The sequence below is a fragment of the Hyaena hyaena genome, unplaced genomic scaffold, assembly GCF_003009895.1.
Source record: "Hyaena hyaena isolate Hyena2069 unplaced genomic scaffold, ASM300989v1 scaffold_156, whole genome shotgun sequence".
Lineage (NCBI taxonomy): Eukaryota > Metazoa > Chordata > Mammalia > Carnivora > Hyaenidae > Hyaena > Hyaena hyaena.
The window spans coordinates 165,425-180,762 of NW_024080788.1; the positions used below are offsets into that span (position 1 = coordinate 165,425).

At 38.3% G+C, this 15,338-nt stretch overlaps 1 protein-coding gene across 1 annotated transcript in view; it reads right to left on the bottom strand.

Annotated features, from left to right (window-relative positions):
* Positions 1-14,923, bottom strand: part of ERAP2 (endoplasmic reticulum aminopeptidase 2) — a gene marked incomplete at its 5' end in the record, with an annotated part of 38,096 nt that extends 23,173 nt beyond the window's left edge. The window contains 11 exon segments of the mRNA XM_039239353.1: positions 580-716; positions 3,867-3,933; positions 3,936-3,993; positions 5,646-5,755; positions 7,763-7,934; positions 9,292-9,350; positions 10,308-10,387; positions 14,429-14,467; positions 14,469-14,696; positions 14,698-14,743; positions 14,746-14,923. Coding sequence (XP_039095284.1) covers positions 580-716; positions 3,867-3,933; positions 3,936-3,993; positions 5,646-5,755; positions 7,763-7,934; positions 9,292-9,350; positions 10,308-10,387; positions 14,429-14,467; positions 14,469-14,696; positions 14,698-14,743; positions 14,746-14,923 — 1,174 coding nt within the window.
* Between the last annotated feature and the right edge of the window lie 415 nt (positions 14,924-15,338).

Here is a 15,338-nt window from a genome sequence, read left to right on the forward strand (position 1 = left end):
AAATATTTTTAATACAAATTTCTATTTGTTGGGTTTCTAATTCTGTGCCCCATATACCTGCTTAGTCCCTACCTTCTTTTTTTATTATTTTTTAATGTTTTATTTGTTTCTGAGAGACAGAGAGAGGCAGCATGAGTAGGGGAGGGCAGAGGGAGAGGGGGACATAGAATCTGAAGCAAGCTCCAGGCTCTGAGCTGTCAGCACAGAGCCTGATGCAGGGCTTGAACTCACAAACCATGAGATCATGACCTGAGCTGAAGTCAGACACTTAACTGACTGAGCCACCCAGGTGCCCCCTTACCTTCTTTAGTAAAAGATATTTGAAGGCGATGCCATGAAGAGTTTTAGAGGACACAGTGGCTACTTCTCTTGTGACAATACTCCTTTGTGAGTCTCATAGTCTAGAGATTGAGACCACTGCTACGTCACATATATGTTTGGTTTGATAGTCTTCAAGGTCCCCTCCAGACGTAAAATGGCATAATTTTATGTTGTTTCAGGAATACTAGTGGTGTCCTGAACAATGTTTTTTAGCCTGATAGTAAGAGAATGTCATGAATGTCAGGCACCTGGTTGCTGGTTCATGGGCTATGACTTTGGTGACCCATAGTTTATCACAAGAAGAAGAGGTCTTGGGATCAAAGAGCAGTGATGTCTCGTGATATGTGATGAGGCCCCAATTTTCCATGACTCCAGATTCAAAGTCAGGAATAGAACTAGATCTAAGAAATAAGAACAACCATATTTGATCATTATGGCTCTACACCCGAAGTGCAATTTGCTTCCTCCTGAAATACATTGTGATCCTTTCATGTATAAGCAGACTTTCTGAAACCTTCAAGACCATTGTAACATTGACATGGTGTCTTGTAGTTGCACTGAAAATAATCAATACCCATTATTAAGCAGCATTAATTCTATCAATACAGTTTTGGTTGTAGCTGAAGTAACCTATTGACATTTAGCCATTTGTTTCCAAGCATGCTGAATTCTGAAAATATCTTGGGTGCATTACTGCTAAGAAAATGATTTATTTAAAAACACTCATATTGTATTTAATTTTAAGACTACTCAAAAACTTTGAAGGGTATCAAGTAATTTCTAATATGTTTGCGATTCATCAAAACATTTAATGAACTCATTTCTGCAAAAGAGATATAAGACTTTAATCTCGGGAAAATGTGCCTTAGAAGCAATCTCTACAGTATTTCAACTGGTATTTCAAGAACATATGGCCTCTACTGAGAGCAAATGTCCTTCCAAGGCAGTGGAGGAAAAAAGCTGTGGGGATCAATTATTTCTGACCTCAATTTCCTTCTCAACATTGATATTTCCTTTACCTTTCTTTAAAGTTTATTTGTTATTTATTTTGAAAGAGAGAGCGAGAGTGAGAGAATGAGCATGAGTGGGGGAGGGACAGAGAGAGAAGGAGAGACAGAAGCTCAGAGCTTGAACTAACAAACTGTGAGATCATGATCTGAGCCAAAATCAAGAGTTGGGCATTTAACCAACTGAGCCACCCAGGTGCCCTGATGTTTCCTCTACTTCTTAACAAAACTTGAGGAAATAAAGTCAAATTTAATCATCTTTAAGCAACTCAGGATAATGTACTAATTTATATTGTCTGTGTATGTGTGTATGTATATCATTTTATGTAGGTTAGAAAATTTCTGGCTAATATTTAATCTTGGATTTTTTTCTTCTTATTCTGCCAGGCCATTTTGAAAGAAGTACTGTTTGACTAGAGAGAAAGGTAATTTTTTTAAGTTTGAAATAATCCAAGTCACTTGGCTTGTAATTACATTGTCTAGAATTAATACTGGTTAATACTAATGGATAAAAACAAATATTTATATGACAATCAAAAACAAATTAGCAGCAATAAAGATTAGTATTCGTTAGGACCCCAAATGTGGGAATAATTCCTTTTGTAAGTTGCACTGTTGATTTTATTTTAGTTGGATTATTTCCCATAGTCATTAGAGATACTTATATCTAAGTTGATTTTTCCTAAACTACTTTTCAGTTATTTTTAAAATCCATTTCATATAATCTTCAAGGCTGAATTATTCAAGAACAATTTAAGATTGTTGATGGTTGTTATTGGATCTTTCCTTGAATTTTGATATAGAGGGCAGTAATGGATTATGGGTAAATTTAGTATATCTGTACTAAAAGGCATAGAGAACCTGCACTGTAATAATGTACTGAGACTTAGGAACTATGTGAATAAGCTCTTGGAGGTGTCTTTTTATGGTCCCTTTTACCTTCTCTATGAAAAACCTGCACAGAATTTGCAGTAAAGGGGAGCAAAGGCATGATCAGGAGTATGCTTTAATGTTCTCAAGGGGGGAAAAAAGTTTTGTCACTGTCAGAAATTCTAAAAACTGATCTATCTATATAATAAAACTTAAGTCATGGTTTAATATGTTCTGAAACATTATTAAAATCATAACTTCTATTTTTTAAGATAGAAAATTAATCCAAGTAAGATTATGTGTATCTTCCTAGATAAAGATATACTACTACCACATTCAAATTATTTATTTCCTCAAGTCTCTCTTTTTTTCAATCTGTGTCACATTTTTATCTTCCAAACTCTGGAAAGACAGACAATTTTCAGCTGTTTATATAAATCTTTGGCAACTTTATAAAAGGTTACTAGTCTTGTACAAATATGGTACAGAAAAAAGTTGTGTGTTCAGAAAAATTCATTCAGTTATTATTATTTTTATGTTTGTTTGTTTTTGAGAAAGAGAGAGAGCAAGCTGGGGAAAGGCAGTGAGAGAGGGAGAGAGAAGTCCCAAGCAGGCTCCTCACTGTCAACACAGAGCCCATTGTGGGGCTCCATCTCTCTAACGGTGAGATCATGACCTGAGCCGAAACCAAGGCACTCAGCTGCTTTACCAACTGAGCCACCCAGAGGCCCCTGGAAAATTCATCCAGTTAAATCTAACATGCAATGAATCTATTTTAATGTTTTTAATGTTTACTTATTTTTGAGAGAGAGAGAGAGACAGAGCACAAGCGGGGGAGGGCCAGAAAGAGAGGGAGACACGGAATCCAAAGCAGGCTGCAGGCTCTAAGCTGTCAGTGTTGCGGACGAAATGACACAAAGGACAAGACACACACAAAAGACAGACACAGACACAACTCCGGCCGGAGGAACAATTCTACGCAAGCCCCTCTTGCGGTTTATTTTATGGTAACTGGATACAAACTGAAACCTACAAGATGCATTCCTTTACCAATTAAGGGCAAGTAGCCAAACACATTTCAAGGACAGGGGGGAGCAAAGGGAGGAAGCGACCATAACATGTTTACTAAGATGCCTGCTCACAATTCCAGCCTTCTCCTTACTTCTAAGGAGGGCATGTTCCCTCGTTTGCGAGCGGACCATTAAACTTGGATATTGTGTGCAGGCCTCGTGGCAGAGCATCCTGTTTGCAGGCATGCTTTGCCCAGGCTGGGAGCCCTGTGTGCAGGCACATCCCCGCGTCCCTAACCACGCTTTATTGTGGTCACTGTCGGGCTCCCACAGTCAGCACAGAGCCCGACGTAGGGCTTGAACCCACGAACCCTGAGATTATGACCTGAGCCAAAGTTGGATGCTTAATGGAGTGAACAACCCAGCCTACCCCAACGCACCTATTTTAACATGAACCTGATAAAAGAATAAAAAATGATTCACGGTACTTGAGCTTCTCATAAATACTTTATTTTCTGCAGTGAAGAAACATCTCTGATGTATAAATTATTGTTTCCTGGGCTAACTGAACCTCTTCAGTACTCATTTAAATCATACATACAGAAAGAAATCAAAGCAAGCTCTATAAGCAAAAATAAAGACACTGACGTGGAATTTAAATTTATCCATTTTGGGGAGTGGGTAGTTGATATCAAAGTACTGTTCATAAAAATCAAGTAGCTTAATGATGCTTCCAAAGCATAATGGTTTTGACTCCATTTGCCTGTAGATGCATAGATGGACAACTGGAAATGTTGATCAGAAGTAGGTTTTGAATATTCCAAATCCTTGGCACGATTCCATTCCTAATAACCCTCACTCAAGAAAGGTAGACTGCATTTTTAAGGAAATTATTGTGATATAATTAAGCATGCTATTGATAGGGGATAAGATGTTCCATAAAGTATTACAGCAAAAGTCAGTCTTAAAAAGTATAAACAACCTTGTGTTTTCTGTTATAATCCATTCTCTAGGTACTTATCTTTAAATTTCAAGCTATATTAATTGATCATATCATGAGATCCCACTTTCGTTCATCACTATCACGCATTCCAGTACTTGAGTGCTAGCCTCCCAGAGGTCTGACTACCAGCACAAGTCAAATAAAACATAGGTCCATAAGGAGGAAAGCCTTCAAGAAGCTTTTGGATCCATCTCCCCATCTAGTCTACTTTAAACACAAAAATACCCAAATATGTTCATTGATTTCCCCAAAGTAAATAGTCATTAAGTGGAAAAAATAAAATTATATTCCACTTTTACGGGGCTTCAAGTATGGTGGTGCCACTTTCATTTCATGACCTGCTTTCAGGCTCTGAATTACCTAAAGTTCCTTGGAACTTTTATAGGAAGGATATATTTATAGTTACCATTTTTTGGTGCTTTATCAGGCACAGTGCTAAATGTGTACATGTGAAATCTAATTTAATCCTCTCAACAACCTTATGAAAAGATGGAAACCCATGGAAATTAAGTAGCTTGCTCTAAACTATCCATGTAGGAAATTGTAGAGCTGGAATGTGAAACCTAGGAAGCTGAATGGAACCTGCATTGAAGTAAACTGGCATCTGATGCCTTGTATGTCTATATCTATGCATACCTGTATCTGTGTGCAGAGATGCTGTTATGTATATATCATAGTATATATCTACACATCTGTAGTTATAATGTGTGTATAAATTGAAATGGCCATTTCAATTTATACACATATTATATAGCCAATTTATAGCTGTTTTTCATAAGCATATTTTGTGGTTCTTTGAATGTTTTTATGTCTACATTTGGTGCTTCAGGTTGAGATGATGATGATGATGATGGCGATGATGATGGTAATGATAATGGCTCTACTGATATTTGCAAAACTCTTTAAGATAACCATAGGATATTATAAATTTTTGCAAATAATAAAGACTTTAAAATTTATTTGATTTTTCCTCCTGCTGAGGAAAAAAGTTACAGAAAACAATTAAAAACAATGTGAATGTCTGAAAATAAGATGCTGATTAAAGTTATTTTGGTACTTTCTTGCAGTATAATACTAAGCAATTAGTAATGTAATATTACAGAAAAATATTTAATGGCATTCAATTGTTAATGGCATACTATGGTGAAAATGGAGTTAAATAATCTCAAACACTATTTTGTAAAACATAGGTATATTCAATTACTGTATATACTATCATATACTGACACATATACAGAAAATATTTGGAAGGCTTACACTAATGTTAACAGTAATTATATCTTGATGATGGGATTATGAGTAATTTATTTATTTTTTGCCTATCTCTATTTTGTGAAACAAACATGATATTTTGATAATAAGAAAAAAAGCTTAAGAAAGTAAGGAAAACTCATTGTTCTCAGGACAGTATATAAAATTCGAACTCAGTTTCACCTTGACCCCTAACGAGTTGTGCCACTCAGAGTCAAAATCACAAACTATGTAGGCTACAAGGTATGTACTCATTTTCACTGTAGTTTCAAAATGATCTTCTAGGAGGCCTCCTTTAGTTCAATCATCTTAACTTACGTGAAGGGGGAAAAATAGTATTTGTAAACCAGAGTATTTTACAATGTCTGTGATTTAAGCCAGGTAAGTTAGAGGAAGGTCCTGACACTTTGAAGGATACTTGATGCCATTATAGGAGATCAATGGGCCATCATGCTATTCTTTGACCGCTCCTCCCTTTGTTTCTTTTATCCTTGGACTCCCTCTTGAAGACACAATGTACTACTTCTGGGATCCCAAACTGACGCCAAATCTTATTTTGTTGCTTGAAAGGGTAAAACCATGTTTGATGTTTCTACTTCCTTGAAATGAAGTAATCTCCAACACTGGCATAAATTCAAGTTCTGCACTTCAAAGCAAAAATATCAAAGAATGTCTCCTCTCCCTTTGTTTCTTATATGTTAAGTAAATCTCTGTTGCAGAAGGAAATGGGAAACAAAACTGAATGAGATACTTTTCATTATCTTTTAATCCTCTTATTTATGTGTGAGGTAGGTGTTATTTCACAGGTGAGGAAACAGAGTCTCCAAAATGTTAACCGAATTGCCCAAGATCACATGGCTAGTTCCTCAGCAAGATCAAGATGTGGATATGACCGTGTGACTCCTAAGACATTGCTCATTCTTTCACTTGCTGTGTGACAGCTTGAGTCATAGTCTTATTTTATCTTTGCTTCATTGGTTCAGCAATGAAAGCAGGCAGGCCAAGGAGGTCATTAGTAATTTAAGCTTCTGCCTATCTACAGCAGAAGTAAGAAGTTTTAAGCCTACAGACTGGTCAGCCACATCTATCAAATTCACTGAGTAATTATTAAATTCTATCTTTATTTGCTCAGGATGGCTTGTCCCAGAGAAGGTCTCTACCATGGTACAGTGCCCCAGAATACGGAATGGATAAAGATCCGGTAATCTGAAACTTCTACTTTCTTTAAATTGGTAACAACTCTTACACCACTTTCTCCTCCCAACACCTCTTTCAAGGCATGTGGCTTGTGACAGCACTAACCAGGGCTTGTTAAGCATGTTTTATCTGTTTGGATAAGATTACAGTTTGCTTTGGCGAGACAAAATAGCTTGAAGTATTACCAGAAACTGCTTAGTCTACACAAATGAAAAATGTTTGTGCTATTTAATTCTACAGAATTCTATTTTAAAAAATGAAAATAAAAAATGAGTCCCTCCGTTTAAATAAAGCAGATGACATTGGCCAGGTACTTTAAGAAAGTTAGCAGTATATACAGGACTGTCATTTTAACTTTTACCCTGCAAGTTAATTTTGCAGAACAGTGATCTCTTTTTAAAGAGTCTATTTCAACCAGAGTTCTATGAGCACATACTTCTAACAGAGGTTAGAATCATGGTAGGGGCTGGGGAGAGGACATTGTGACTGTCGTCTTATAACCAAACTCAGTAAAAACCATTCAGTGAAGTGTGCTGGAGCCAGGAGAGGAGACAGAGGCAAGGCTGTAGGGCTACGAGGGAGCGAAAGTCTGTAACTCTAGACACCGATGGCGCGAATGGTTAGGAGACAGACGGACATTCCCTCTGATTTCTCCCCCCAGATGAAAATGTGGCCCACGGAGGCTAAGTTTTGTTCACGAACCTGGAGTGACCCATGTAGATTCACATTGCCTTAAATGGAAGCATGTGAGGTATCAGTGTAAGTTCTTCCCGGACTGGTGATGTAAGCTCCAAGTACAGAACACTTGTTGCTAGACAAGAATTTAGCTGTTTTCTCAATTTTGGCAGAACTTTTCTTGCATAACAAGTGTCACTAGCAAGGGTGTGTTGCTTTAAGGAATGAAGGGGACAAAGAAAAGCCCAAAAGATATGCTGCCTCTACTAGTGCTTGGTCAGCTACATCATTTCCCTTAAATCTCGTATTCTTAACTAAGATTGAGAACTTAGCATATGTTGCTTCTTCCCAGAATTCCCTTAATTGTTGCAGCTATTATCCGGAGAGTAAACCTGTAGCATTAATTCGCTTGTCCTTTTTCGGCTAACCATGAAAGTCTGGGTTGGACATGTCAATGAGAAGCAGAAAGTTAGGCCAGCATTTGCTGGGAAAGGCATGATCCAGAGAACTAGACAAGCCACTTGAGGCAATGCAGACATTCAAGGACTGCATAAAATATTTTCGAAATATTGACTTATGTGTCGTAAATAGGAGAAGTTGCTGGAGGTTTATAAGGATAAAAAAAATTAATTCTAATAGAATGAAATGGCAGTTATGCTTACATCACATTTTAATTAAAAGGCTTTAATAACTATATTTTTACTTTACCCTCCATGATTATTCATATGAAAAATGACCTTAATAAAAAAGCTGCCAGGAAAGAGACTGAACTGCCCTTAACTGAACATTCGGTTAGAAAGTGGACTTGGAGTTCAACTATTACTTGAACATTTTTACGTGAAAAGGAGTAGGCTAATATAAATTGCTGTCTGTGAGATCAGGGAGAAACCAGGATATGTCACATGGAGTGTAGTCACTTGTCCCCCTCAATCTGCTCTGCCAGTATTTCAGGGCAAATACTTTTAACAGCATTAAACAAAAATCCAAGGAAATTCAGTGTCTAGTGTTACCAACCCATGTCTCCTCTTCAGCCATAGAGGCCGGTCACTGTGGAGGACCGAGAGAAAAATGAAATAAGGCTACTTGCTGGCTTACGGTGGCCTGGCTCTTTCTGGGCTGCTCATTTTGCTGAAGCACTGTCAGAAGAGCCTCTCTTTCTGTCTCACTTTCCAAGCAGCTTCCGGGAAAGATTTTATATTCTGCTCAACAACACAAATGGCAAGCACATCATTATACTGTTGAAGGAATATTAAATGAGGCTTGGGGTCTGCCGTTATCTTTCACAGTCTCTGAATTCTGAGTGCAAATAAAGTGTTCAAACATCTCTTTCAACTAAAAACATGTATAGCTACAATAAATAATTTTCATATATATTTTTGAGAATCACCTACAACTTAAAAGAAAAAAGATTTCTAAGTTTCATCACAGACCACTAGAGCAGAATTTCTAGGGTGGGGTCCAGGCAGGGTTCTCTACATTCTTCCCATTCAGGATGTGATGCCTGACCAACAGCAGTGGCCTCACCTGGGAGCTTGTTAAACAGGCAGAGTTTTGAGACTCACCCCAAAAGCTGAATCAGAATCCAAATTTTAACAAGATCCTCAGATGATTCATCTGAACATTAAAGTTTGAAAAGTGCTGCTCTGGGTGATTCTGACTCTCATCGTTGGCCAAGTAACACAGATGTAAAAAGAACACTGTATCCATATGAATAAAAATAAAATATAAATCACTTTGTCTTTCTGTTTTTCTTTTTTAAAAAAGCTTCTGGTATAACAATGTCTTAAATGCAATGGTGTTAAATTCTAGACAGATTGGGGTTATTATATAATATGTCGACAGATAAAACAAATTGATGGCTTAAATCTTGAAACAAGAAATATTCTTTTAAAAAGGCAACAAAGACCAAGGTTCAGTTTAAGAATGATTCCCTCAAAGTTTCTGAAAGTGGCAATACCTTTGGCATGTTGGATAATGCTTTGTGTCCTCTTTCTCTTCTTATCTTGATTGAAAAGTGGCTTCATTTTTTATTTAATTTTTAAAATATAATTTATTGTCAAGTTGGCTAACATACAGTGTATATACTGTGTGCTCTTGTTTTCAGATGTAAATTCCCATGATTCATCGCTTACATACAACACTCAGTGTTCGTCCCAACAAGTACCCTCCTCAATGCCCATCACCTATTTTCTTCTCTTCCCTGCACCCTCCCCCATCAACCATCAGTTTGTTCTCTGTATTTAAGAGTCTCTTATGGTTTGCCTCCCTTCTTCTCTGCTTGTAATTATTTTTTTCCCTTTCTTTCCCCCATGGTCTTCTGTTAAGTCTCTCAAGTTCCACATATAAGTGAAAACATATGATATCCGTCTTTCTCTGACTGACTTATTTCACTTAGCATAACACCCTCTAGTTCCACCCACGTTGCTGCAAATGGCAGGATTTCATTCTTTCTCATTGCCAAGTGATATTCGATTGTATATATAAACCACATCTTCTTTATTCATTCATCAGTTAATGGGCATTTAGGCTCTTTCCATAATTTGGCTACTGTTGAAAGTGCTGCTATAAACATTGGAGTATACGTGTCCTCAGGAATCAACACTCCTGTATTCTTTGGATAAATTCCTACTAGTGCTATTGTTGAGTCGTACAATAGTTCTATGTTTAATTTTTTGAGGAACCTCCACACTGTTTTCCAGAGTAGCTGCACCAGTTCGCATTCTCACCAATAGTGTAAGAAGGTTCCCGTTTCTCCACATCCTCACCAGCATCTTTTGTTTCCTGAGTTATTAACTTTAGACACTCTGACTCATGTGACGTGTTATCTCAGTGTGATTTTGATTTGTATTTTCCTGATGATGAGTGACGTTGAGCGTCTTTATATGTATCTGTTCACCACCTGGATGTCTTCTTTGGAAGAGTGTCTATTCATGTCTTCTGCCCATTTCTTCACTGGATTATTTGTGGAAAAATTGGCTTTAAACAATGGTTCATTGAAGCAAGGGAAAGCCATCTGTGAATGGATAGGCTCAAAATCCATTACTGCAATTGTTCTGTGAAATGAAGAAGCCAGCATCCAGATTAATGAAGTGAAACCAAGAAAATAAATGAACTGTATCTTCAGAACACAGCTTATCAAACCTGGAGGTGATATATTTGACTTCTCAAACTTCTCAAACTATAATCTTAGTGAACCTAGGCTCCCTTTTTAAATAAAACAAGGATAAAATTTTATTTAGTAGCTGTCAATCATGAATAATGCATAGTGCTGGGCATTCTATTTATATGATCTCCTTCATACTCATAATAGGCAAGGATATTGAGGCTAAGGGAATTTGAATGACCCTACCAGGATCCTTAGCCACTAAACAAATGAATAGGCATGCCCAATCAATTTGACAACAAACCTGACTGGGATATTAATAGTTCAGTACCGTCTTTAAACCTGAGGGGCCCTTAATCAGATATTTGAACAATTGTGACTATGAGTGATGTCTCAGGTTGTGTTCTCAGAAGGCAGACCCTGATTTATTAAAAACATGTCTTCAGGAAGAAACCACTAAAGAGTGAAGGAAGGAGACAGGCTAGAGGAAAAAGCCAGGTTGGGTCCAGCTTCAGCCTGATCTCTGAGGAAGCTCTGGAATGGAAACTATACCTTTCAGTCTTCCGCTACTGATGGCAAGGAGCAGAGTGTTCATACTTTGTACCATCTGTACCCCATGGGTGACCTAAGTCCTTGAAATTTCTGGCTCTCTCTGCTTGCCGGCAAAGTAGTTCCAGTTCTCAGACTATAATAAGTACTAGGTATTCTGACAAATCTCTATACCTCATCACCTTAATAATGCTTCAAATGGAATTACAGATTTATTCTTTGGACTTACAGTTTCAATTAAGAAACAAATCGGCAGAGCAGATTTTTATTGAAGAAGGAGGGGAGAATTAAAAAAATCTCTAGGGTCAGATAAAGGATAAGAGGGACCCGGAGGGAAAAAAGAGGGGCTGTCAGGATAATTGTGACTCGATTTATTTTGTTTCTACAATACAGGTTGGAAAGATGAGGCTGGGGATCTAAGTGATTTGCTTGGAACTTTAGACCAATTTGGGTTTGGTAGCAGTTACCACATGTAAAGGAATTCCACATGCCTAGAATAATTTTCACTATAGTAAAGTTTTGTTTATAGTAAGTTTACATTGGGAAAGCAAAAAATCTAACATTTTTTTCTGCTATTTGCACCATTAATTTTAGCTCTGCATATAAAGTAGTGACTTCTTGCTTCTCAAAGAATGATTGTTGACTAGGTTATTTTTATATTTTAGGTTAAGTTGTATGTGTGTGTGTGAGAGAGAAAGTGAGAGAGAGACAGAGAGAGAGAGAGAGAAAGGTATCCATAAGAGTCTGTTGGCATTGTCCTGCAAAATCATCCTACATGTTAGACCTATTAGGGGACTGAGTATGAAAAGAGCCAATTAATCATAAGGTCAGAAATAACCTAGAGTTAGTTATGTAAGACATGTTGAAAAGTCCTCCAGCTTTACTCAAAAAAATCTCCCCCTCCAGTTTCCCACATCTTCCAAAATGATATCCTTAGAAACTATTTCTTTTGGGTATACTCTTTGTCACTTGAAAAAATGAAAAAAAAAAGTCACTGGTCACATGTTGTTGCCTTAGGGAGAAGAAATTGATGATAAAGTTCCTATCCAATACTATGCTGTCCTGAGAAGAGACCCATGTGAGTTGAGGCCGCAATGAAGAGTCCCCAGGGGGAGGGGCAAAGACCTGGGCCTGGCGAAGGACTGTCAGAAGTGCACTGCTCTGGGCTTGGTGTGGGGCACATGAATCCCCTGAGGGTAGTGAGAACCTAAGGTGGGAAAGAAGAGATATGTAGCAGACATTGCTAAAATCACCTACTCACTCTCCTTCACTCCCAGTGGAATTCCGATTTTATTCAGGAAGATAGTGTGTCCAGATAAAGAATCACCTCTTCATGTTCCCTTGTAACTTGATGGGACAGTATGACTCATTCTGGCCTAGGCAGTCTTTGGGTGGGAAAACTTTGTAAAAGGAATCACACTCAGCTGCAATGTTTCTTCTTACCTTTTTCTCCCTCCTCCTTCCCCCTCCTTCCTGCCTACAGTGTGGACCTGATGCCTAGAGGTGCAGAAATCATTTTGTATTAGGAGGAAAGCCACATGCTAAGGGTACTGAGCAGAAAGATAGAAGAAGCCTGGACCCTGGATAGCACTGAAGACTGCTGTAGCAAACCTGAGCTGTCCTGTTTCTGGACTTCTTGTTGCATGAGGAAAATGATTCTCTATGTGGTTAAGCCACTGTATTTAGGTTTTTCTGACTGGATGTTCCTGATAAAAGGTGGGAAAGCACTGAAACCAGACTCCTCTTCCCTCCCAGGTGGACCCCAGCCCTGGACAACCAAATCATGCACTACGAAGCACTACCAATTCCTCTCTTTTTCTAATCTCACCTATATTCTGAGATATATCAGCAAATTCTGGCTGTTTCATCCTTCAAAACAAATGCCAAGTTTAATCACTTCGCTCCAGAAGCACTGCCATTAGCCTGGCCCAAGCCACCCGCATTTCTTGGCTGTGCCACTGCAATGACCTCCTAAATGATTATTGTTCTCTATGTTCCCCTCTCTGTAATGTATTCTCAACATACACTTGAGCTTTATGGAGCATACACCGGACCAGAACATCCTGATGAATCCCCATGGCACTGGATAAAAGCCTAAACTCCTTGCAAGAGGCTCAAAGTCTTTGCGTGATATGACCCCTCTCTACTCTATTTCTCTCCATTGTCACTGTCCTCAAGCCATGCTGGTCAGTCAGCCCAACCTCAGATCCTTTGCACTTGCCACTCCCTTTTCTGGGGATACTCTACCCAAAGATGTCCCCATGATTTTTTCCTTTAAGAAAAAAACACTATTCGCAGTTTAAATGCAACTCCTTGGCAAGGATTTTCCTGATCACTTAGATAAATTAGTCCTGATCCCCAGCTACCCTTTATTTCTATTATAGCACCTTGTTTTATTTCCATTATAGCATTTATCACTTACCTTGCCCATTTAATTTATTTTCTTGTCCTGGTGTCCCTTCCCACATATCTCACCACTACACATTCAGTGCCTAGAACAGTGCCTCACATATAGCATGATGTGCTCAATGAATATGAGCTGATCAAATTGACCATATTTCTCATTTCTTAAGACTTGTTCCTGCCTCCTGGATTTGAGTCATGACATTTCCTGGGCAATGTACACACACTCTCTCTTTCTCTCAACCTAAATCTTACTTGCATTACCTTCTAGTCCTAGATCAAGACTCACCTCCTTTGAGAAGCTTGCCCTATTTTAGCTTTCTGTGCCATCCATGATATCCTCCCCTCGCACACGAACATGTCTACCTTGTCACAGTCACATACTGGTGTCTCCTAGGGACTCTCCCTCTAGTTGTTTATGCTTCTGTGTTCCAGGCCTTACCGATATTTCCTTTTTTTTTTTTTTTTAATTTTTAAATGTTTTATTTATTTCTAGGAGAGAGAGAGAGCGTGAGCAGGGGAGGGTCAGAGAGAGAGGGAGTCACAGNGCTCATATAACCCTTCTATCTCTTTTTCTCCCTCTTCATCTTCTGTGACCCCATGATTCTGATGTTGTTCCTTTTTAATGGGTCACTGATATCTTTCTTTTTTAATTTTTTTTTTAATGTTTTATTTATTTCTAGGAAAGAGAGAGAGAGAGAGACAGCATGAGCAGGGGAGGGTCAGAGAGAGAGGGAGTCACAGACTGAAACAGGCTCCAGGCTCTGAGCAGGCAGTCAGCACAGAGCCCGACGTGGGGCTCCAACCCACGAACCGCGAGATCATGACCTAAGCGAAAGTCGGACGCTTAACCGACTAAGCCACCCAGGCGCCCCGGTTACCGATATTTCTTTAAGAAATACGAAGTTGCTTCTTCTTCCAAGGTTCCCACAGTTATTTAGCTTTCCATGAATTACTGCTGAAATGTGCTCCTAGCAAAGAGATGTAACCCATAAGGAAAGTAATCACAAGAGACTAAAGAGCTAGAGCAATGTCCTACCTTGTTTTACCACCACAAGTTCTGTATGTGCTTTTATAAGCCATTGGCTAACTTGGCCTAGAAGTCAGTGGCCACAGGGTAACTCAAATCAGCCATAAGTTTCTCTGGAACCAGCAGTGCAATTTGTTGATGACCAGGATAACTCAAAACATTCAGCTTTTTTCCTGGTTTCCTGTATCTCAAATCCTCCTCTGATTGAAGGATGATATTCATGATTTCAAGATCTTTGCTGAGCAAGATGATATATTGTGTGGCATCTCTGACCAATCTTCTCAGATGCAACAAAGTCCAGGGAGGTAAGATTTGGATGCACCAATTACAGTGAAGGGTAAACACCATGCTTTGGAGCCTTAGCTCATTCAAAAGAAATGGTTACCCACTGGTGGCTACTGGGAAAGCCCCAGGGTCCTTATTGGACTGATCAATAGATGGCATTGAAAACTGAGAATAAATGCATATTTTGGGTATGATGATTGAGCAGTAAAATTCCATGTAAATATTAATTATTTATATGCCATGTAAATATTAATTAATTGATATATAATTAATTATTTAATTAATATAAGTATTAGCTTTCTGCATGATTTAGCCATTTCAGAAGCATGGATACTAAATCTATTCTCCAGAAACCAGATTAATATACAGGCTAAATCTCACAATTTTCTCCAGTGCTGTACTAGCTCCAGTTATGTCACACTGATCAATGAGTGGATTTGATCTAGAAGGGGGAAAAAAAACCATGTATAGCATGTAGAAAAAGAATTCAATTAATAAACAAATTTATTTTTTTAAATTTTTTATTTAAAATTTGTTAATGTTTTATTTATTTCTGAGAGAGAGACAGCGTGAACAGGGGAGGGTCAGAGAGAGCGGGAGATACAGAATCTGAAGCAGACTCCAGGCTCTGAGC